The sequence below is a fragment of the Cucurbita pepo genome, chromosome 16, assembly GCF_057944985.1.
Source record: "Cucurbita pepo subsp. pepo isolate OVF chromosome 16, ASM5794498v1, whole genome shotgun sequence".
NCBI lineage: Eukaryota > Viridiplantae > Streptophyta > Magnoliopsida > Cucurbitales > Cucurbitaceae > Cucurbita > Cucurbita pepo.
Window position 1 is genome coordinate 14,119,122 of NC_141813.1, and position 21,166 is coordinate 14,140,287.

General features: G+C 36.7%; 6 protein-coding genes across 8 annotated transcripts; 2 read left to right on the forward strand and 4 right to left on the reverse strand.

The window, feature by feature from the left end:
• Positions 1 to 700: 700 nt before the first annotated feature.
• LOC147789126 (uncharacterized) lies at positions 701 to 1,699 on the reverse strand. Its single transcript, XM_087118604.1, has one exon. It carries the CDS (start codon positions 1,370 to 1,372, stop codon positions 998 to 1,000), a length of 375 nt encoding a protein of 124 aa, XP_086974730.1. The 5' UTR covers positions 1,373 to 1,699; the 3' UTR covers positions 701 to 997.
• Positions 1,700 to 1,844: 145 nt separating this feature from the next.
• On the reverse strand, positions 1,845 to 2,590 carry LOC111776969 (dirigent protein 22). The gene has a single exon (XM_023656397.2). The coding sequence runs from the start codon at positions 2,531 to 2,533 to the stop codon at positions 1,970 to 1,972; it is 564 nt and encodes a 187-aa protein (XP_023512165.1). The 5' UTR covers positions 2,534 to 2,590; the 3' UTR covers positions 1,845 to 1,969.
• Positions 2,591 to 3,132: 542 nt separating this feature from the next.
• LOC111777674 (dirigent protein 7) lies at positions 3,133 to 4,032 on the reverse strand. 2 transcript variants are annotated; one of them, XM_023657381.2, is made up of 2 exons: positions 3,680 to 4,032; positions 3,133 to 3,415 (listed from the first exon to the last, which is right to left on the reverse strand). In XM_023657381.2, exons 1-2 carry the CDS (start codon positions 3,952 to 3,954, stop codon positions 3,241 to 3,243), a joined length of 450 nt encoding a protein of 149 aa, XP_023513149.2. In that variant the 5' UTR covers positions 3,955 to 4,032; the 3' UTR covers positions 3,133 to 3,240. The 2 variants fall into 2 exon arrangements, with proteins under 2 accessions (XP_023513149.2, XP_023513148.2); XM_023657380.2 differs by having other exon boundaries at positions 3,133 to 3,418.
• Positions 4,033 to 4,988: 956 nt separating this feature from the next.
• Positions 4,989 to 5,829, reverse strand: LOC111777673 (dirigent protein 7). The gene has a single exon (XM_023657379.2). It carries the CDS (start codon positions 5,762 to 5,764, stop codon positions 5,189 to 5,191), a length of 576 nt encoding a protein of 191 aa, XP_023513147.2. The 5' UTR covers positions 5,765 to 5,829; the 3' UTR covers positions 4,989 to 5,188.
• A 2,601-nt stretch (positions 5,830 to 8,430) lies between these two features.
• LOC111777672 (uncharacterized) lies at positions 8,431 to 9,871 on the forward strand. Its single transcript, XM_023657378.2, has 2 exons — positions 8,431 to 9,148; positions 9,242 to 9,871. The coding sequence occupies exons 1-2, from the start codon at positions 8,518 to 8,520 to the stop codon at positions 9,541 to 9,543; spliced, it is 933 nt and encodes a 310-aa protein (XP_023513146.2). The 5' UTR covers positions 8,431 to 8,517; the 3' UTR covers positions 9,544 to 9,871.
• Positions 9,872 to 10,373: 502 nt separating this feature from the next.
• HUB2 (histone mono-ubiquitination 2) lies at positions 10,374 to 20,809 on the forward strand. 2 transcript variants are annotated; one of them, XM_087118440.1, is made up of 19 exons: positions 10,379 to 10,657; positions 11,580 to 11,741; positions 11,827 to 11,914; positions 12,047 to 12,277; positions 12,496 to 12,663; positions 12,833 to 13,026; positions 13,097 to 13,180; positions 13,302 to 13,421; positions 13,499 to 13,685; positions 13,766 to 13,926; positions 15,113 to 15,184; positions 16,130 to 16,206; positions 18,291 to 18,485; positions 19,044 to 19,116; positions 19,265 to 19,351; positions 19,540 to 19,677; positions 19,761 to 19,963; positions 20,373 to 20,535; positions 20,627 to 20,809. In XM_087118440.1, exons 1-19 carry the CDS (start codon positions 10,550 to 10,552, stop codon positions 20,756 to 20,758), a joined length of 2,643 nt encoding a protein of 880 aa, XP_086974566.1. In that variant the 5' UTR covers positions 10,379 to 10,549; the 3' UTR covers positions 20,759 to 20,809. The 2 variants fall into 2 exon arrangements, with proteins under 2 accessions (XP_086974567.1, XP_086974566.1); XM_087118441.1 differs by lacking the exons at positions 20,373 to 20,535; positions 20,627 to 20,809 and adding an exon at positions 20,044 to 20,215 and having other exon boundaries at positions 10,374 to 10,657.
• The last annotated feature ends 357 nt before the right edge of the window (positions 20,810 to 21,166 follow it).

The following is a 21,166-nucleotide window of genomic DNA, read 5'->3' on the forward strand; positions in this document are numbered from 1 at the left end:
AGATTTCAAATGACATATTAATTTGAGTCCTAATTTAAGTAGGTAAAGTTGGAATTGGGCTTGTTCAATGCATCAATTATACCATTGGGTAGACCTTGAACCGGTCCACCAAACCTCAAGATTCGATTTGGGCCTGTCTTGCGCTAGATGAAACTCAAAAAATATAATATTATAATTAATTTGACTTAAAAACGAATAATACATCACTTTTATTTTCGATTTCTCTTTCAACTTCAACCACACATTACTACATAATTGAATCTCTCTATCTTTTGTTCAAACAAATGAAAAGATCCAGACTTCTTTTAACCTTATAAATCTTACTTTTAATCCCATAACTAATTTATTTAGAATCAATCCAATTACTACATGCAGTTGCAAGAGTTTGGTTGTTTAAATAAATAAAGCTTGTTTACGGCACATACTAGCATCAATGACCAACAAGAACTTCACGATATTGAAGTCTCAAACATGAAGCATGACAAACAAGTTTAGAATGAACACATGGCATAGACTGCACATTCAGGACAACACGACTGAGACATTCAATATGTGAGAGATTCAATATGTAGTCACAGACAATATGTCTTGGATAAGTAAGGATAAGTAAGACTAAACTAAACTAAACTGGCACTGATAAACCAAAACAGTATGATCAAATATTCCAAGGGGCAGCGTTGCAAAACGAATATGGGCAGCGTTGCAAAACGAATATGGATACTTTTTGTAGATTAAAAATTGGGATTCTTTTTCTTAAATTTTGTTTGCTTCTGCGAGCACAAAATGCCCGGGAACAAAGAATCCATACACCTTTCACTCAGCTAAAGAATGGAACCTTCAAAAGTGGATGGAGGCCTTCAAACATAATAACTCTAATAACATAAACGATACATATAGCAAAAGATCAGCGGAAGAAAATGAAATACAAAATATGGTTATGGGTACATGATGATAATAAGTAATTTTAAAGATGGATGGATGGATGGATGTTGTGGTTTTATCTATATCCGAAAGGGAACCAGCGACGGTGGTAATGGGACTGGTGAGAGATGACGTAGAGAAGGAAGACGAGGAGAATGGCGACGCCCCAGGGTGAGCCGCCGGCGCGGTGGAGGGAATTCTGCTCCGGCAAGGGGACGAGAAAAGGGAGGCCGAGGGAGAGCAGGTGGAGGAGCAGCAGCAAAATCAAGGGCACGGTGAGAAGGAAGAGCTTGAGTTGGAAGATGATGTCCTCAAGAAAGGAGTCGTAGAAAATATACCATGAGAAGGCCATCACCAGCAGCAGGATCCCACCGAACACGCACAGCAGCAGAGGAGGCAACGTCAAGTACTCCATGTAAGGGTACCGGTGGTAGTAGTAGTATCTCGCCATATTATATGTCACTGGTGTGTCTTGTGTCCTTCATTGCCTGCTCCCATTTTTATTTATAGACAGACCAGAATATATTTGAGCATATAAATGAAAAAAAGAAGCCCAAAAAAGAAGTGTGGTCGGTCTTCATCTTTTGCTACGTAGCTTTATTCCACAACTTACTTAGACATGCAAAAAGCTTACCCCTTTCATGCCAAAGTATATCCACAACTTAGACATGACAAAGCTAGTTCAGATTTATTGACACTAGAATAAAATATTTAAATTCAAACAAATTTAATAAACATCCTTAAACGAGAATATTTGCTTCCGGAAGTATTTTAGGATAACCTATTTTAAAGTTTTTATTCAAGAAAAATAACAAATAATAAACAAGGTCGTTAGCAGGTATAACGTGTTTGAATGTTCTTGGGGTTGATATGAAAAGTAGAAGGAATTAGAATAAGCTTTAGCCGACATGATGCATCATGTAAGGACTTCAAATATTAAAGCCTCAATTAAGAAAAATAAAAATAATCATATAACGACAATCACGCAGTAACGTTATTGAGATGGAAAAGAAAAACAAAGCAATTACATGGGAAGTTCACATATGGATCAATAATGCAAGACATAAATATTATATTCAACAATGGCATCCAATGAGGTGGCGTTGAAAAAGTGAGTTCTGGCCTCAGCATAGCCTCTGGCGAAACGGAAGCGGCCGGATCCTCCGACGACCGGCATTTCTCGTACGGTGTTGAGAATGGGATTCCGACCGAGGATAGTGATGGAGCTGCCGTTGTATTTACCGTAAGTGAAGGCGAAGTTCATGGCCATCAAAAGCCCGATTTCCTGCTGTGCAGCGGAGGCGTACAGGCCTTGTGACTTCCCCACGAGCTGGGATTTGGGGTCAGGGCCGACGGTTAACGGGTTGTCGAACATGTTGACGAGCCCGAACAACGTGCTGTTGCTTAGCCCTGGCAACACTGCGACGCTGGTGGGCTTGGTCCCGCCCACGACGTCGTGCCAGTACATATGAAAATGGGTCAGCTTCTCTTTCTTCAGCCTCAGCACTTTGGGGTCCAGGTTGCTGGCGAATGAGTACTCCTTCGCCATGGCCGAACTAATTATGGCCATGGACAACAAAAGAAAACCCAAGGAGGCGAATTTGGATGCCATGGCTGCCGGCGATACCCAGAAGATTGTTTTTTCACCTTAATGAGGAACCTAGAACTGGAAGTGTATATATATATATATATATATATATATATATATATATTGTATATACGAATAATGGCAGGAGGTGTAAAATGGAGAATGGGCAGGACATGTTTGACTGAATATCAATGGTCAGATCTATGCCAGCGATATACGAATGCGATGAATTTGGTGATGACCAAAACGGTGTTTTGTTTATTAGCGTGTAAAATTCCAAAACGTCTGCTTTTTAAATTATAATTAGCAATTTCTGATCACCCTCATTAATGTATTCTAACCGAAAAAGAGTTCCAGTCTATGAAGCAAACGTCATGGCTGATATCATGCTTCCTATAGTGACTGCATTTATGGTTACTATTTGATTGAATAATACATGATCTTTCTGTAATTAGTTAATATAAGACTTCAATTGTACTGAACCCAGAAAGGACTACAGATGAGAAAAACAAAGGTACAGAGCATGTGAATAGAAAGAGATGTTGAATAAAGTGGGTGGGTCCATCCACGTGAATTGGAATAAGAAATGAGTGGTTCCTATGAATGGTAAAGCCAAAGCACAGTTAGGGTCTTAAGAAAACATTTATTAATTTAATTACAAACACGTGACACGAGAAGCTGATATTTTTAGTGATAAGATTAAAGCAGAGATGGAGAATAATGACAAGAAATCAATAATGCAAGACATAAACATCGTACTGGACGATGGAATCAAAAGTGGCGGGGTTGAAATAGTAAGTTTTGGCAAGAGCATAGCCTCTGGCGAAGCGGAAGCGGCCACTGCCACCGATGATGGGCAATTCACGAACCCTCTGGAGGATGGCGTTGCGGCCCAAGATGGTGATGCTGCTGCAGTTGTATTTACGGTGAGTGAAATTGTTAAGAATATATATATTATATTTGATATTTTATTAGAAGTCAAATATCTAATATTTTCCTTTATTACCATAGTTATCTTTCCATTTCCATTTATTACTATTTCCATATCCATTATAAATAAGATAACTTTCACACTATTTAGGTGGCGGTGGATTAATCAAACACTCTCAGAAATTCATAGCCATGAGAAGCCAAACACTCTCAGAAATTCATAGCCATGAGAAGCCCCACCTGGTCTGGTCTAGTGCAGTAGAAGCATAAATCCCTTGCGACCTCCCAACCAGCTCCGACTTCTTAAGGTCAGGCCCGACGCTTAATGGGTTGTCGAACATGTGCATCAGCCCCAACGTCGACCCGTTCTTCAGCGATGGCAATACTGCCACGCTCGATGGGTTTCTCCCGCCCACTGTGTCGTGCCAGTACAAGTGAAAATGGGTGAGCTTCTCTTTCTTCAGCTTCAACACTTTGGGGTCTAGCTCGCTTGCATATCCCTCCTTCTTTCCCATTACCCTGACCACCCAATTGTTGATGGCCAACGACAACAAAATAACGCTCAAAATCCTGACTTTACCTTCTATGCCTGCCGGAACTCTGTTTCTTTCCCACCCGATCTTTTGGAGCTTCAGGTTCCTGAACTTATGAACTAAACAAGCCTTTTTATATAGACGTGTGAATCATGAGATACCTTTAACTATGACCGACGGAAAACGTTCCAATCATGGAAGTACGGATTCATTGTTCTAATTAATCTCTCTTTTTCCTTTGCTACTCGCGCAGTAAAAGAAAATGTTTAATGTCATTCATGAAAATTTATGGTTTGATCATCAAAATATCATAAATGATAAGGATTTTATTTCTTGAATTTTGAAATTATTTTATCAAAAGAATCCTAAAAATCAATTTTTCATTAATTATATTATATTTTATTGTTCATCTATTACTATAAAAATTGTCATCCAACAATTTTGTCTCATTATCAGTAACAATTGTAAATTTATTAAAAAAAAAGACCGAGTAAGAGTACATGTGCCAAGTGTTAGTGCGGTTCATCATTATGATTCAACCAATCCCATATTTACACGTGGATCATGTGAACCTGGAGTGCCCCCGAAGTCTCTCAGAATAAAAAAAAAAACAATTATTTAAATTAATATAAGACTTTTTAAGGGAAAGAAATAGGTCTTTATCTCTTTAAGATCTTGAAAAAACATGAAAATGATATTTAAATTAAAAACGTAAAGAAAACGGGAGATTGACTTGTCACTCAAGGGTGGCCTTCCATCGTCTAATAGTTCCATCTTTTGGGTATCTTTACTTTATCATCAATGTTAGGAATCACTAATCTTAACAGTGTTATAATATTATCAAATTTGTTTCTAATTTCTCTAAAAATACTTAATTTGAATAAGAGATGTATATCTTATGGAGCTCACAATCTCTCTATTTTATTTCCTATTTGAAGGAACATCGAGTGTTGCTTGGTAGCTGCAGCAGAGCTTGTTTGTTGAACCAATCTTTCTCGGGTTCGCAATTCATATAGTTTGTAGAATATGAAGAAAAGTTAATGGAGGTTTGAAATGACACAATAGGAAACCCACTCCCGGCCTTCCACTTTCACCCACCAAACCCACTAACACAAACAGACTTTTAAATTATTGAAACCAAAAACATACTCTGTTCTGTTCCAAACAACTAAATTAAGGAAACAAAACGCAAACACAGACAAAAAAATAAATGGGGTCAATAATGAAGTACGTAAATGTTATATTCAACAACAGCATCCCCGGTCTTGAAATCTACCTTGCTGGTTCTGGCTTCCGCATACCCTCTCGCGAATCTGAACAGCCCACTCCCACCGATCACAGGCATCTCCCTAACTTTTGCCATAACTTGGTTTCTTCCAAATATAGTGATGGAGCTCCCCTTATATTTCCCGCTCGTAAACTCCAAATTCATCGCCATTAACAGCACAAGCTCCTCCTGCGAAGTCGATGCGTACAATCCCTGAGCTCTTCCCCATAGCTTCGACTTCGGATCTGGAGTTGCTGTTAGTGGGTTGTCGATCATTTGGACAGTCCCGAAAAATGTGCTCGACATGTTCGAAACAGGGGGCACCACTTGGATCGAGGTTGGGTTTTTGCCACTCATAACGTCGTGCCAGTAGAAACGGAAGTGGCTCAGCTTCTCTTTTCGGAAGCCCATAAGTTCTCTGTCCACCGTTCTTGCAAAGGAGTGTTCCACTTCGGGCATAGCGACAGCCATGGCGGAGGAGATCAAGAAAGAGAGAAAGACGAAGAATGGATAGATTCTTGCCATGGAATCGTGGGCGTGGGAGCTCAAAGACAAAGACCCATAGCATCTCTCTGGCTGTATATATAAAGCCAGGCGCTTGTATACTCTGTTCCCATTTTCCATTTTTTGTTTTAATATTTTAATTATGATTCTAGAAGGAAGAGACGGAGAAGATCCCATTCCAAGAAATAATAATCAAGTCTCGAACCAATTTCGTGTGGGGTCTGAAATTGAGTTGCGGTTGTTGGAATTGGAGAAATGATAATATTCCTTTCACGCTTCCCAAATCACAATAAACCAACCCATTCAAATATACATTTAATTTAAACGTTATGTAGTCAAGTCTATGTCTTCCCCCAACTTTCCACAATATGGAATTAATATTCAAACCTTTCTTTTCTTTGACTAATTGGCTCCATCGTTTCCAAATCAACCCAAACAAAAGTAAAATGAATACTACTTTTTCATTTAATATCTCCAGGTAGCTTTACACCGAAATTGTCACGCAAGACCTTAATACATTACCCTTTTTTAAATTACCTAATAATTATACTTTCATCAATAAATTTATTTATATCACATCCTATTTTGTATTTGAAACATTATTATTTAACCCATTTCGGAAGAAAAAAAAAAGTCTTTAGATGAATAAATTTAATATTTTAACCAAAAAAGGAAAGAGAGAGAAATAAAGAAAGAAATAGAGGTTGGGTAATAAAGGTAATAATTGATATTTTGGTGAGTGAATTTGGGTTAAAGGAAGCCATTAGTTTTGAGTTTGGGTTGCAAAGAATTTTAAATGGGCCTTGGTCTGTGTCGGTCCACCTTGAACCCTTCGGCCCATGTTACGGCCCTTTTTCAGATTTTTTTTCCACTAATTATTAAATAGATATATATAATAAAGGAGTGTAAGTTTAGAATTGTTTTTGAATTCAATTAGTATAATAAATTAACTACGAAATTAAATAGATTAGGAATGGAATCAAAATCAGATCCATAGAAGAATGTCCAAAAATAGCTGATAAATACAATTTTTTCGATCTATTCCACTGACGTCATTGCTGATAGAATTACATTTAAAATAATTTATTTAAAAATGGGATAAACAATCAGAAAATATATTGGCTGCGCCTAAATCAATTAAAATATTAATAGTTCCAAAATCCAAATAACTCAAGATCTTTACGACCAAATAAAATAAGCTCCTTTTCTTTGTGGTTTAGTTGATTATCTGTGGCCCACTGCATTGTCTAATATTGTCCTGGAAAATATATACAAAATTATTCAATTTAGACCTAAAGTATTTGGATTAGTCACACTGAATTATTAAATAAATAAGAGATGCCACATCCAAGGAGCAATCCTACGTCATCGTATGCTTGGAGGACACGTACTCCTCACTATTTTTAATTCATTCATCATTACTGCATTCTTTTTTGTTTTCTTCCACGACAAGTTTTAAATTTTGAATTGTTTTTTTTTCACTGTTTATTTCTTTTTATAACATAAACAGATCATATCTTATAAACAAAAATAACAAATTTGTAGATAGGAATGTATATAAATTAGTTTTCAAACTTTAATATGATGAGAGGGTGTGGATTAATAAATGTCAGAACTAAAAGTAAAAACACACATATTATACAATGACTCATCAATTAAGTTTTTTTACTATAATTTATTTATAATTGACTTATCAATTAAGTTTTTCTTAGGTCGATGAGAAGGTACGGATTCGTTGCTCAAGTCTTGAAATCAGTATGTAGAACTACCGTAATAGCCAAAACCCACGAAATCACCATGTAGAACTACCGTAATAGCCAAAAACCACCGTTAGCAAATATTGTATTTTTTGGGTTTTTCCTTCCGAGCTTCACAAGGTTTTTAAAACTTGTTTTCTAAGGAGAGGTTTCTACACCGAACCTCTAATACTAGTTGTTAGGATCGCACAACAACGCACATACTCGATCTAGATGAACCCTAGAGAGAAGGATAGAGAAAATGCATGCAAGGAGAACCCTTAGCTAAAGGATTTATATGGATGACTTAAGTGTGTACAGTAACATGGGTACATTTTCAAAACTCGAGGGTGTATATATATATATGGTTTAGCTTACTATATTTAGTTTTACAGATATAACCACCATCTACCATGTATAACTATTTACCATATATATTTACTCATATAATTCTCTACTATATATATATAACTATTAAATAGTTAGATAGCCTAACAAAAACAATATGTGAGAGTGAGGTTTGTATAACTTTGACTCAGCTTAAAACAACGGCACCATAACCTAACAAAAACAATAACCTAACAAAAACAATAAATGAGAGTGAGGTTTGTAGGGGAAGCAAAAATGTAATAAAAATGAGTGTTTTGAAGGTGAAGTCAGACTCGAAGACTCTCCTAAGGGCAAGGCATGGCTTGTTTGGAAGGCCCACTGCTGTATCACTACTACACCTAATCAAATACGTAACTATATTTAGTCAACTATAAGCTTCATCTATCCCTAATTTCCTTTCTCTTTCTCTCCTTGACAACCTCATCTATCGAACCCTCTAGACCCTTTTTTTAACTCTTGGGTATCTCCATTCCCCTTCCTCTCTTATAAGTTGTAGATACATTCAATCTCACCCTCTAGACCCTTTTTTTTAACTCTTGGGTATCTCCATTCCCCTTCCTCTCTTATAAGTTGTAGATACATTCAATCTCACAATATCCTTCATAACTCTCCCTTCTTCTCTGTTTTTTCTTTTAAAGAAAAATTATTATGGGGACTTTAGTGGGTCATGTAGCTCCCGGGTTTGGCTTCTTCATTATTGGCCTGTGGCATCTTTTCAACAACATCAAGATTGAAGCCCGTACTAACCCTCCCCATTCCCCAATATTTCTCTCATGGTTTCCCACTTCCCGATTCAAGTACCTAGAGCCGTTGCTCATCATGCTTGCCGCCTCAGCCTCCGTAGCCATGGAGCTCTTCATCGGGCCTCAGAGGCACCACCCCTTCGACACCGACGGCACCATCCCTTCCAACCATCTCCACAACATCGAACACTCCAACATTTCCATGACTTTCTTTGTCTTTGCTGCCTTCTCTGTTATTCTGGACCGCCTTCGTCCCAAAGCTTATTTTGAGCTGACACAGTTTCTGGGCGCCGTGGCTTTTGGGCAGGAGCTTCTCCTCTTCCACCTCCACTCCGCCGACCACAACGGCCCCGAAGGCCAATACCACATGCTTCTCCAGCTTCTGGTGCTCCTTTCTCTCGCCACAACTCTCCTCGGGATTGCTCTTCCCACTAGCTTCTTGGTGGCGTTTGTCAGGTCTTTCAGCGTTATTTTTCAAGGCGTCTGGCTTATGCTCATGGGCTTCACGCTTTGGACGCCTTCTCTCATATCCAAAGGTAAAAATTATTTCCTTTTCCGTAGTTGCCAAAACATAATGGTGACAGCTTACAGTTTTGTATTATTGCTTAAATAAAATATGTTTATTATAGGCTGCTTTATGCACTTGGAAGACGGGCACAAAGTGGTGCGGTGCGGCGGGGAGGCGCCACTTCACCGAGCAAAGTCTCTGGTCAACCTTCAGTTCAGCTGGCTCTTAATTGCCCTCACCATTTTCGCTTTATCACTCCACTTGTTTCTGCTTAAACTCTACCAACAAACGCCCAACAACCCCCAATACATTTCATTAGTAACCAACGAAGAGGAAGAAGAAACATCGAAGAACATAGACACACGTGCGAGGAGCTTTATTGAAATGGGACACAAGTTCACAGAAATGGGCATGGGAAGGTAGAAACTTCACAACAATGTAATTTGAATTGTTGGGTGTGTATAGTTTTGTTCATTATTGTTTTCTGAAATTTAAGCGAAAATGAAGAACACATTTGTCCACCAATTAGTTACTTCCGCCTTGGATTATTGTTTTAATTAATGGCATAATTAATTGAACTGGAGGAGGAAGATGGTATGACTTAATTTGAAGCATGGGTAAGTCCCAAGTAGAAGTTCCGCCACCTTGCCTTCCACTCTATTTTCACTTTCGCCCACCAACTATTTCGTACAAGCCACACCCCAGGTGGACTTTCCTTAATTCATTAATATTAATTCATTCAATTACTTAATTAATCCCATAAATATTAAATGTTTGGTTTTATGGATAATTTAAAGCACTCGTGTTTGACATTTAGTTCGCTTCAGCAAACCGGATACAACAACATTTAGTTCGCTTCAGCAAACCGGATACAACACGTTGCATGCAATGTGATGTAAAATATATAATTAATTAAACATCTAATTGAATTAATCAGGAACCTACGTGATGAATTAAATCATTATAACTGGTTGAAAAATCAATAAAAATATTAATTTTTAATATAAATGTATGATACATCAGAAGTTAAAAAATTTATTTTTATCGCAGTTACTTTATTTATTATGCTTTTGTAAATCTCACGATCAATAATAAAAGGCTTATTATTTCATTTAAGTACTTAAAAATAATGGAGAATTAAAATGAATATTAAATGGAGGTATAAGTCCCGAAACTTCTTATTTCTCAAACTATATAAATTAACCGCCTGGGGTAAAGAAAATGCAAGTCACAAGAATAACCAAAGCCACGTGTCGGGTTCATACGAAGTGGGTGAAACGACGTCGCAGGAAAACCGTCTCTCCAGGTCCTTTTGGGAACTCCCGCCCCCCCGGTTGGGTTGATCTCCAGAACTCCGGTACTTCGCTAGGGTTCGTAGAAGCATTCAATTTTATGCCTCCAATTGCCGTTCCGATTCTAGCAGTCGTAAATGGAAAGCGCCGACCCCGATGAACCCGATAAGAAGAGGCCCCATTTGAGCTCGCTTACCCCCGCCATGGCTCGCAACTCCACCACTTCACAACCACATAATAATAGCGTAAGTCTTAACCCCCCGCCACTACTAAATTCATACTTCTCGTTTCTTTGGATAAGTAGTGCGTTTAAATAGTTTTTCAGTACTTTCCGGCACCTATTGGATTTCTGCGTCTCCAATAGTTTGGTTTATACGCTCTGTTTTCAAGTGGAAGAAGGTTGTTTCAGAGAATGAGCCTTGAACTGAAAACCAAACAATTTATGGCGTTTGGATCATTTCCCCCACTAAAGGGTCTCAATGTTTCTATCCCCTTAATCATGGCATGAAGCTATTTAATACGCACTACTTCCTTTTACACACGGTTATTCATCGTGGTTAGGTGTGTAGATATATTATTTTGTGAATTCTTGAATGTGAAACTAGGTTCATTCAGCTTCATGACCTGAGTCTGCAGTTTCCCGCCAGGCCTCCCTATGTTATTGTATTTATCAGATAGGATGCATACTGGCCCAATAGTTCAAAGTGCAAGTTGTAAACGTACACATCTTCAAAGTTCAAACAATCGGTGCCATTTATGTAGGATGTTCTATTTGATAATGTTTTTGTTTGTAATTTTCTACGTCTACAAACCAAGCTTATTTACTAATCATTTTCTTGGTTTCAAATACTCCCATAGTTATTTTGAAATCATAACTACATTTCATAAACATTTTTATTTTTACAAAGAAGTAGTTTTCAAGAACCCATTTTTTAGATTTGAAAATTGAAAACTTGGCCAAGATTTCAAAAAAGGGTTTTTAGGAAGTGAAGAACTAATTAAAGAGAATTTGAGTAAAAGTAGCTTTATCAGCACAATCTTGAAAAATGAAAAAGAGAAAAAACTGTCTAACAGACTTTTAAGATTTATGATTATTTGAGCTAGAAAACCATTTTGACAACATAATGATTTATATATCTGTTTAAATATCTTTGACCATCATTCCAGGTTGATGCAACCGTCCTTCATTTCCAGAATCAAAAACTTGTCCAGCAGACTGACTCTCAAAAGCACGAGTTGCTAGATCTTGGATCCAAAATTTATCAGTTGAAGGAAAAGCAGAGTTCTTATGATGACTCATTGATTCTCATCAATCAACTCTGGAATCAGGTGATCTATATATATCCTTTTCCGTCTGAATTTCCATGTAAGCTTCCTGTTTTTTTAATGCCTATGATCTTTTTCTCTCTATTAGTTGGTTGATGATTTAGTATTTCTTGGACTACAAGCTGGAGGGGGTGGAGAGGTTGTACAAAATGTAGGACAAGGTTGCCATTCTCAAGGTACTTTTGGGTTATTAGGCTTATAGCAAGTACACATAAACACCTGGCTATTGAAATGTTATCTTTACTCAGTTTCTTGTGGAAGTAGAATTGAATTTATTTTTCATTTACATTGACCAAGGTACTTTCTAGGTTCAATTCCTTCGTGTCCTGCGGAGGATATGTTTCTTTGTAGGTTGCTACTGAAGGATTCTATTGAAGTCAGACGTGATGGACAAATTGTCAACTATGTAAAAGAAGCCCTCACTACACGTCATGCATCCACCATGGAGTTGTTTAAAGTATTGGAGGATATTCTTAATACTCAAAGGGAAAAAACTGCGAACATAGTTTCTGCTTGGAGTGAGAAACGATCACCAGAAGGTCAGAATGATTTATTTATTTAGTATAGTTAGATTGCTGTGACGTGCAGTTGCCAATAATGGGTTTGTGCTCCCCATCCACCCTCTGGAGATTTGATATTCTTTTTTATTCAATAGGTTCTTATCCGATGGTTAGATGTAGGAAATTCATTTTTACTTGAATGATAATTGTAGAAGCAGACATGTGACAATGCATTTATATGATCACGGGCTTTTTAGATGCTATCGTTCATTTGTCAAAGATTGATGAGATGATGAAAGAGGAGGCTAACAATCTACGAGAAATCATCGAAATTCTCCACTTGAAGCATGAAGAATATGCTGATGAGATTCAAACTTATGTTCGCAGTCATTTGATGGATCAAGCCGAGATTAAACGTCTTTCAGGTTACTGTTGAAATATTTCTTGTGATGTTGCAGTACTTGAGGACTATTATTATATTTAATCTCTCTCTTATTTGAATCTGAAGAAGAGATAAAAACTCTTAATCGATGGTTCATTGTGCATAATTAAGTTTTATTCTGTTGACCGTTTATGTTTTTTTGTTGGTGATAGATGAGCTAGATGAGACTATGGCTGAACTTGAAGAATGTAGAAGAAAACTTGTCAGTCTTATGATGCAGAAGGATGTTAGCATTGCAACGCATGCGCCCACCATGGGTGCAGTGAATGGAAGTTTATCACCTGAAAACCCTACAGAGAGAACTATAGGGTTTCGTGAATTAAAGGATTCCATTGAGGAAACTAAGGTATAGTTGATTGATTGGTCTTTCTTTCTCTCACGCATGTAGGCACCTAATGTCATCAATGATAATACAGATACTGGCAGCTGATCGCCTTTCTGAGCTTCAAGATGCCTGGGAAGATAATGTAACCTTGTCAAACCAACTCCAAGAACTTGAGGTTTGTAATCTCTTTACTTTATAGATATTTGTGGGATAACTCTTCCATATTTACTTTTTTTTTTTTTTTTTTTTTTTTTTTTCCATGATGCATTTTGAATATTTTATCTCTGTTCTTGAAGAATGATTTGAAGGATGAAAAGTATGTACATTCATCACGGTTGTACATTTTACTTAATGATCAACTCCAACATTTGACTGCTGAAGTGGAGCGTTATAAATCACTGGCCGAAGCGTTGCAGGTTAAATAATTTGTCTCAACTTCCATGTTATTTGATATTTACTACGATTCGAGTTCCTTTTAAAGGTTAGATTTCAGACTGACAGGTCTCAAGTCATGAGAAGGGAGAAAGACTTGAATGCCAAATTGGAGTCTCTGGATATTGCAAGGAGCTCCATTGACAATAACAGTTCTCGGATTGAGGAGCTAGAGCATCAGCTGCAAAAAATATTGGTGGAAAAAAATGACATAGAAATTGAAATGGAAGAGGCAGTTCAAGATTCCAGTAAGTTCATACGATATGATCTCTCTCTTCCTTTGTTATTGAAATATGTTATTTATTTGTGAAGGTGTTTCCATTCACAGCAAGAGAGGATATCAAAGGAGAATTTCATGTAATGGCATCAGCTTTATCTAAAGAAATGGGGATGATGGAATCTCAGCTAAAGCGTTGGAAGGAGACAGGCCATGAAGCAGTTACTGTACGTGAGAAAGTCCAGGCACTTGAGACTTTGTTAATTGAGAAGGTTTGGTCTTACCCTTTTATCCATCATCCATATAAGTTTAGACAAATTGATAATGTAATGATTTCCTGAGCCTTGTGCCGACCCTCCTACCATTTTGGTGACTGGTGTTAATAATATTCATGTCTTGATTTTTGGGATTGATGATATGTTAATGTTACTTGTAGATGTTATGTTTTTATCCCTATTATGTATGATGACCTTGAGTGCTTGTTAGTCCTATTTCCTACGCGTACATACTAATTTTGAAAGAAGATACAAAGATCTTTGATTATTTTCATTCTTCTCTTCTGGCATATGGTTTGGTACTTTCATATTTGTGTCTATCATCTACTTTACTCGGTTGTGTTGGCATCATTGTTTTTGAGTAAAGACGTCGTCATGGTTTTTTTGTAACCATTTCTCCCTTGTTTCGAGGAGAGTTTGCCTGAAAACCAATTAGAACATAACAATTTGAGTTTAGAATGAACATCGTGATATCACTTCATTAATAGTCATTTTGGCTCAGAATTACAGTGAAGATATTTACAACTTTGTCTGCACATGGTGCTTTATTACCTAAATATAGAAAAGGTGGAGTTATAGTACCTAATTCTTCCTACCGAACTTCAAATTATTACAAGGACAAAGAATTAGAAAATTGCCTTGGGTTGCGTTAATCTGGGGGGTCATGTTTTTGGCCTATTGAGGTGCTTTATTTCCCTTCTTTTGTGGTTATAGTTTTTACAAGTTCCAATTATAGTAGGGTTTTTCCTTTTCTTTTCTTTTTTTCTCCAAATTTATGTTAATGTTATTAAACAAAAGGTTTTGTTGGTTTATTGTCCAATAAAGTTAGCAGCAAATGTGTGTACTTCTGAATGGTATTGGTGTAAGATATGTGGTTGTGGAAGATTTGTTTGAGAGGAAAAGAAGAATCTTTGACGATGCTTCTGTTATTTTGTTGAGCTTTTTAATTCGTTTTGATATTCCTTTTCCAGTTCCCATAGTATTCATGGTTCTATTTTAATTTTTCCCAGTTAGATTAACCTTTGTTATTCTCACCTGGTCTTAGGGTGGGAGGATCTTCCTTTTCACACTTCTTATTATGATGCTCCGTCATATCTTTGATAGTTTGGACATATCATTCTTCTATATCATTTGCAAGTATGCTTATCCGTTTGAAGTTAACCATTATTGGTTGATGATTCAGAAAAAAGAGAAAGGATGCTTAACAGACATATGTGCACAACAAATGATGGAGATAAAATCTCTCAAGGCATTGGTTAAGTTCTCTACTCCGACCATTTCTGTTTTGTTATTCAACTTTTTTAGTGTGAGTTCTAAAGATTTTAGGCGAGTCACTTGAATATTATTGTATACCTTTGTGAGTCTTGGTCAGCATGGTTTTTCTCTGCTCCTGCTATATGATATGAAGGAATCCAATTCATGGTATTCTAATTGATATTGACCTTATTCATGCCATTATCTTCAATTGTATGCCTGTTTTAGTTGAGCCACATTTTATTTCCTCTAAAGTTGTGTCGTCATAGTCATCATCATTATTTATTTCTCTATGTAATTTTTTCTGGATTTTTGTCATGGCTGCAAAAATGGCGTTACACTTGAAGCTGGATTTTTGTCTGGATTTTTGTCATGGCACCCTGCAGCCACCTATTTACACACATAAGCGGGCTGGGAAAACAGAAACTAATGACTAAACAGCCTCAAAGAAGAGAATAACCGGCTGTAAAAGGCTAAAAACTTCCCAAGTTAAAATTACTCTAGGGGCAAAACAAGATTACAACCATAAGTTTATTCAAGATTCTACAGAAGAAACAAGGTTTCCCCTAGAAAATCCTTATTCACTACTGCATAAGGTGAAATCAATACTGAATAATGCGGAAGTCCCTAGGTTGTTGAACTTTAATTAGAGCCCAAGCCCGGGAATATCTCAGCAATTTTGAAGATATCCCATTTTAAGGCAGAAGGCAAAAAGTATGCTTATTATACTTATTTTAATCTTTGAGGATAAACTGAAGTTGGGACTTCAAATTTATATCCAACTTTGATGACAGAAGAATTGTATATTCACATTTTCTTTCTACTAGTGGCTAGTTCACTTATTCGCTTGCATTAGGAGTGTAGGATATTGCTGACTTTGTTCAGTAACTAATGAGGATTTCGATCCTCATAGAATAACTAACATTGATGAGTATTAATACTGCAGATTGAGAAGTTGCTAGAGGACAAACTTGAGCTGGAATTGTTTTTAGACATGTATGGACAGGAAACTTACGATGAAAGGTGCGAGAATGTTTTGTTTTACCATCATTATCAAATCATTATCATCTTGTTGGGCGTTGTGCTAATTTCAGTCCATAAGCAGGGGGTGTGAAAATATAAATAAATAATTGAATATACTATAACCTCCCATCATAAACTTTTTGGTTGAGGGGTGATTTAATAGTTATCAACTAGTTCTATTTATACCAGCGAATATCTGTTTTCATTATCCACTCATTGCATGCTCCAAGTCTAGTAGGAATATCAGACATGAAGATAAGCCTCTCTGAATCCTCTCTCATTGGCGTTCACTACAAAAATGAGAAATAGGTTCAAAGGCTTTGCAAACTCTGTCCAGCCAAAATTTGAATCAAATCATTAAATGGAGAAATTATTCACTAGGATTAACGTTTCCTTTGGGCTTTGGTTAGGATTACCCGAGAGTTCTATAATTCTTGGCTTGGTCTTATCCATTTGGATTCGATCTGTTTTTTTGTATGGTTACCCTGGTTTAGTTCCTCAGTTTGGACTGGCTTTTGTATTGCCTTTTGTATTTTTCATCTTTTTTTAATGAATGCTCTGTTTCTTGTGAAAAATATCAAGTGGAGAAATAGTATTCTTTTGACAGGTTCGTAATTGACTCTTGTTCAGGATATTCTCTCAAGCATCCCTATGTATTATGTCTCTTTTCATAATGGCTTCAATAGCAAAAAACAGGGGGACTTACTTGACAAATATTGTGGCCCGATGATTTAAATTCAAAAGGTGGCTACCTTGTAAACTGTAATATCGTAAAAAAAAAAAAAAAGTCTCCGTGAAAGTTGGTTTGTCCTTTGGAGATCATCGACACAAATATAAAGCTGTCAAAGCTCTTTAGTTCACATGGCTTTGAAGAGAGACTTTCTTTGGCACAAAGTTTATTGGTAGTAAATATGGTATTGTCTTGTCCATTTGCTCAAAATCCTTGCATTTCATCATTCAGCAGCAGTACCTTTTCAATTCTTTGATCACTTACAATTCTTTAAACTGGGAATAAATGCAGTCGTGGTTAAGGAATTACCATATAGTGGACCACTATGTAGCTGAATTCTAAGCCAAGCCTTCACACCATTGTCGAAGATAGAACAAGATTGGATTATTAGCACAAAGGTTCCTTTTCATGGAATCTAATTTCAGAAGAAATCTTGAGGATATAATTTCTTTTATTTTCTTGATTTCTTGCTAAAAACTCCATCTAGAGACAAAAGAATATGGAGTGTGTATAGCAATAGTATCATTCCTTTGGAAGTCTCCATGTTGCCAATTCTCAAACCTGTCATTCCTAAACACATGACAAAGCGTATGTTGAGGGAATTCCCAAGAAGATAAAATATTGTCGTCTCTCTCTTCCTTCTATGCTGAATACCATTGAGAGAATGTAGCAGAATATTCCAGTTTCTTCTTCCCAATTGCTGCATCCTTAACAAAGAGCATTACAACACACAATTTTTTCCCCCATTGCAAATTTGCGAGTTCTCCATGGAGCAACTTTCTTAATAAGAACTTTGTTTTTTTTTTTTTTGGGACATATGGACGGAAAGTATCAATTGTGTTTTCAATGACATTCACAGGGAGGAAGCCGAATGTTTTGCAATTAGAGTGGTAGCACATATCATTTTTTGGAAGAATTATTTTGTTGCATACAAATTGGAACTCTTTTAAATAACGTCCAAATTCTGCAGGGGCTGTCTTTTTTCTGCTTTTTGAATGTAATTCTTTTCTTTTACTGAATGCAAAGTATTGATATTATTCCAAAAAAAAAAAAAAAAAAAAAAATTCAAAACTAGTAGGGTTTGTAAGATTGGCCACTCGGAATTTGACACACTTTATATTAGTTGACAAGTGTATGGTACTTTTCTCCTCTAGTGTGGGTATTATGAGGTGTTCAAATTTCAAGGTCTGTTTCTTGAACAATGGACCTTGTTGGGCTTCTTTCCATTGAAGTACATGTTTTATACATATTAAGCTTGGGGGACATTTGTGGCAAGATTGAACTGTTTGTGTAACTACAATGTATTGTTGTGCTGTTGTCTAATTGCTAACACATACTTTGAGTTTTATTATAGAGATTTGGTGGAAATCAAAGAATCAGAACGGCGAGCTTGTTCTCAGGCTGATGTTTTAAGAAGTGCTTTGGATGAGCATAGCCTTGAACTGAGAGTGAAAGCTGCGAATGAAACTGAAGCTGCTTGTCAACAACGGCTTTCTGCTGCTGAAATTGAAATAGCGGAGTTAAGATCTAACCTTGATTCTGCAGAGAGGTTCGTTGTTGTTGTTGTTGTTCTTCTTCTTCTTCTTCTTCAGAGCAAGGAATAGTTTTTACTTATTTATATCTGTGGTTGAGGCGAGGCGTTGAGGTAAATAGGATGAAGAACACCCAAGCATATATCCATCCTTCATTAGTGAGTAATGGTTAGTGCGTTGATCCGAGTGTCCTGAATAATTTTAACAAACTAAGCCACCAACTACTTGAGTTAATCTGAGAACTGATCACAGTAAAGCAAAATTTTGGGCAGTATGGGTTATGTTAGTGGTGCGTCTGTTTCTATTATTATCTCTAGGAGACTAATGCTTGTTCACTCAGTTATTGATCTCTTGAGGACTTGAAACATTGATGACGTTATGATGGTTGATACTTTTGGGGCATTTATTGCTTGAATGAATCAACTGGGGAAAATTATTCATTTTGATAAGATGCTATTGCTACTTTTATGTTGCCAACTAGGCCTGGTTTGGTCTCCAACATTTTCTTTTTGAATTATCCTTTCTTGGGACGTTTCAGATTGTTCAAAAGTATTTGCTATAATTCTTACATGCAGGGATATCTTAGAGCTTACTGAGGCCATAAAAATTAAAGATGGGGAGGCAGAGGCTTACATATCAGAAATAGAGGTGCCTTATTTTATGTTCATAGCACTCTGCTTATTGAGTTTTCTCAGTTTATCCCAGCACATGATTGCTTAACATTCTATATATTTGTATACCCCAAATCTTCCCCCACCCACCCCCATGGTTGATTTGTAAAATTACCTTCTTTTAGACTATCGGTCAAGCATATGAAGATATGCAGACTCAGAATCAGCATTTATTACAGCAGGTGACGGAGAGGGATGATCTTAATATAAAGGTGTGTCTTCTGATTTACTTGCACGTTTGAATAATTAACTTTGCCTTCTAGAGGGATGATCTTAATATAAAGGTGTGTCTTCTGATTTACTTGCACGTTTGAATAATTAACTTTGCCTTCTAGTTTAATGATTATTAATGCTGTTGGTAGCACAACGGTAAATTGTTGTTGATCATTGGTTTATGCAGTTAGTTTCAGAAAGCGTAAAATCGAAGCAGGTTCAAAGCCTTTTACAATCTGAAAAGCAGGCCTTGGGAAAACAGCTTCAACAAATTAATGCATCTCTCGAATCTCTCAGAACTAAGATCATGCTTACTGAAGATCAGGTTAGATTTTCTTTTCTTTTGCAAAGGATGACAATGACCTGCCTATCAATCAATATAAGGAAAGGACCTTTATTATTCTGCAGATGAAGGCCAGCCTGACTGAAGTAATTAGATGTACCCAAGAAGAAAGACATCTTACCATTAGCCTTGAAACTGCAAAGTGGGAGCTAGCTGATGCTGAGAAGGAATTGAAGTGGCTCAAGTCCGCATTTTCTTCTTCTGAGAAGGAGTATGAGCAGACACAGCAGCAGATAACTGATACTGAAGTAGAATTGGAGAGCGAAAGGTATGTTTTAGGAGTATTTTCAGGTGTTCGTCCACTAATTTTATGTGAAAGGAAGTAATGTCATCTTCATTCTTTCCTAGTTCAAGATACGGTAGAAAACTATTATTTCCTTGGGCAAGTGCCAGCAGCTGCATCTGTAGCATTTGCAATGGTATAGTTGTTTTTCTTTGGAGTACCGTCCGACAGAGAATACTAGTAGAGTATAATATCACGTCAATTTTTCTGTATAGGAGTTGATCAATCTGTGGATTCGTGTATGCAAAAATATGCTACTGATAGCTTCCTAACCAATTAAATAAAATTTTACCCAGATCGTATACTGCATAGGTTTCAAGTACACATGTTTATTGTATGACTGCAGCGATGCAAGCTTCATATGTGCCTCTAACTGAAAAATCATTTTCAACAGAAGTTCCAGGGAGAAACTTGAGGAAGAGTTAAGGGAATTGAATAGTAAGGTGGCGAAGTTGACTTCTGAAACTGGAGAGGCTGCTATAAGGAAATTGCAGGATGAAATTAATGCTTGTAAAACTATTCTGAAGTGCAGCATTTGTAATGATCATCCAAAGGAGGTAAGATTTCATATAGATTGTTACAAATATGGACTTCTTTGGGGATGTCTTTTCCTGATGATTTACTGATATCTACTAATGATTTTGGCAGGTTGTAATTGTGAAGTGTTATCATCTATTCTGCAGTTCATGCATTCAGCAAAGAATTGAACGCCGGAATCGCAAGTGCCCTGCTTGTGGAACTGCATTTGGTCAAAATGATGTTCGGTGTGTAAAAATATGAATCTGTACAAGTTGAATGGATGCAATTAGAGAGCTTATTCTTGTTTTTTCACTATGGCTGGTACGTATTAGTTTTGAGTTTGAGTAGTATTGTGCGCCTTCGAAAAGCAAAATACAAGAAATAAAATTTGGAATTTTAAACTTGCTGGGATATAAATGGTAAAGGACATCTAAAACTTGTTTAAAATACATTGTTCAAGATTCTAATTTTTGTACCACATTTTAACAGTTTTTTTCACTAGGTAATGTGATAAATGTAAGGAACAATATCACAGTATTGAAAAGATAAACGGATGGTTTCCAAGGGAAATTTTTGTAATTTATGGGCCTTCTAAATTCTTAACCCTAATCTAAAAAGGGTATCAACTAGAAAGATTAGTGTCTGAACCTGCTAAATCTAACGGGCAAC

Coding starts and splice junctions, on each gene's coding strand:
- LOC111777672 (XM_023657378.2), top strand. CDS start 8,518: ATGGGGACTTTAGTGGGTCATGTAGCTCCCGGGTTTGGCTTCTTCATT. Junction 9,149..9,241: donor GCCTTCTCTCATATCCAAAG/GTAAAAATTATT, acceptor TGTTTATTATAG/GCTGCTTTATGCACTTGGAA.
- LOC111776969 (XM_023656397.2), bottom strand. CDS start 2,533: ATGGCATCCAAATTCGCCTCCTTGGGTTTTCTTTTGTTGTCCATGGCC.
- LOC111777673 (XM_023657379.2), bottom strand. CDS start 5,764: ATGGCAAGAATCTATCCATTCTTCGTCTTTCTCTCTTTCTTGATCTCC.
- HUB2 (XM_087118440.1), top strand. CDS start 10,550: ATGGAAAGCGCCGACCCCGATGAACCCGATAAGAAGAGGCCCCATTTG. Junction 13,686..13,765: donor AGAGGCAGTTCAAGATTCCA/GTAAGTTCATAC, acceptor TTCCATTCACAG/CAAGAGAGGATATCAAAGGA. Junction 15,185..16,129: donor TAAAATCTCTCAAGGCATTG/GTTAAGTTCTCT, acceptor TTAATACTGCAG/ATTGAGAAGTTGCTAGAGGA.
- LOC111777674 (XM_023657380.2), bottom strand. CDS start 3,954: ATGGGAAAGAAGGAGGGATATGCAAGCGAGCTAGACCCCAAAGTGTTG. Junction 3,419..3,679: donor ACTGCACTAGACCAGACCAG/GTGGGGCTTCTC, acceptor ATACAACTGCAG/CAGCATCACCATCTTGGGCC.
- LOC147789126 (XM_087118604.1), bottom strand. CDS start 1,372: ATGGCGAGATACTACTACTACCACCGGTACCCTTACATGGAGTACTTG.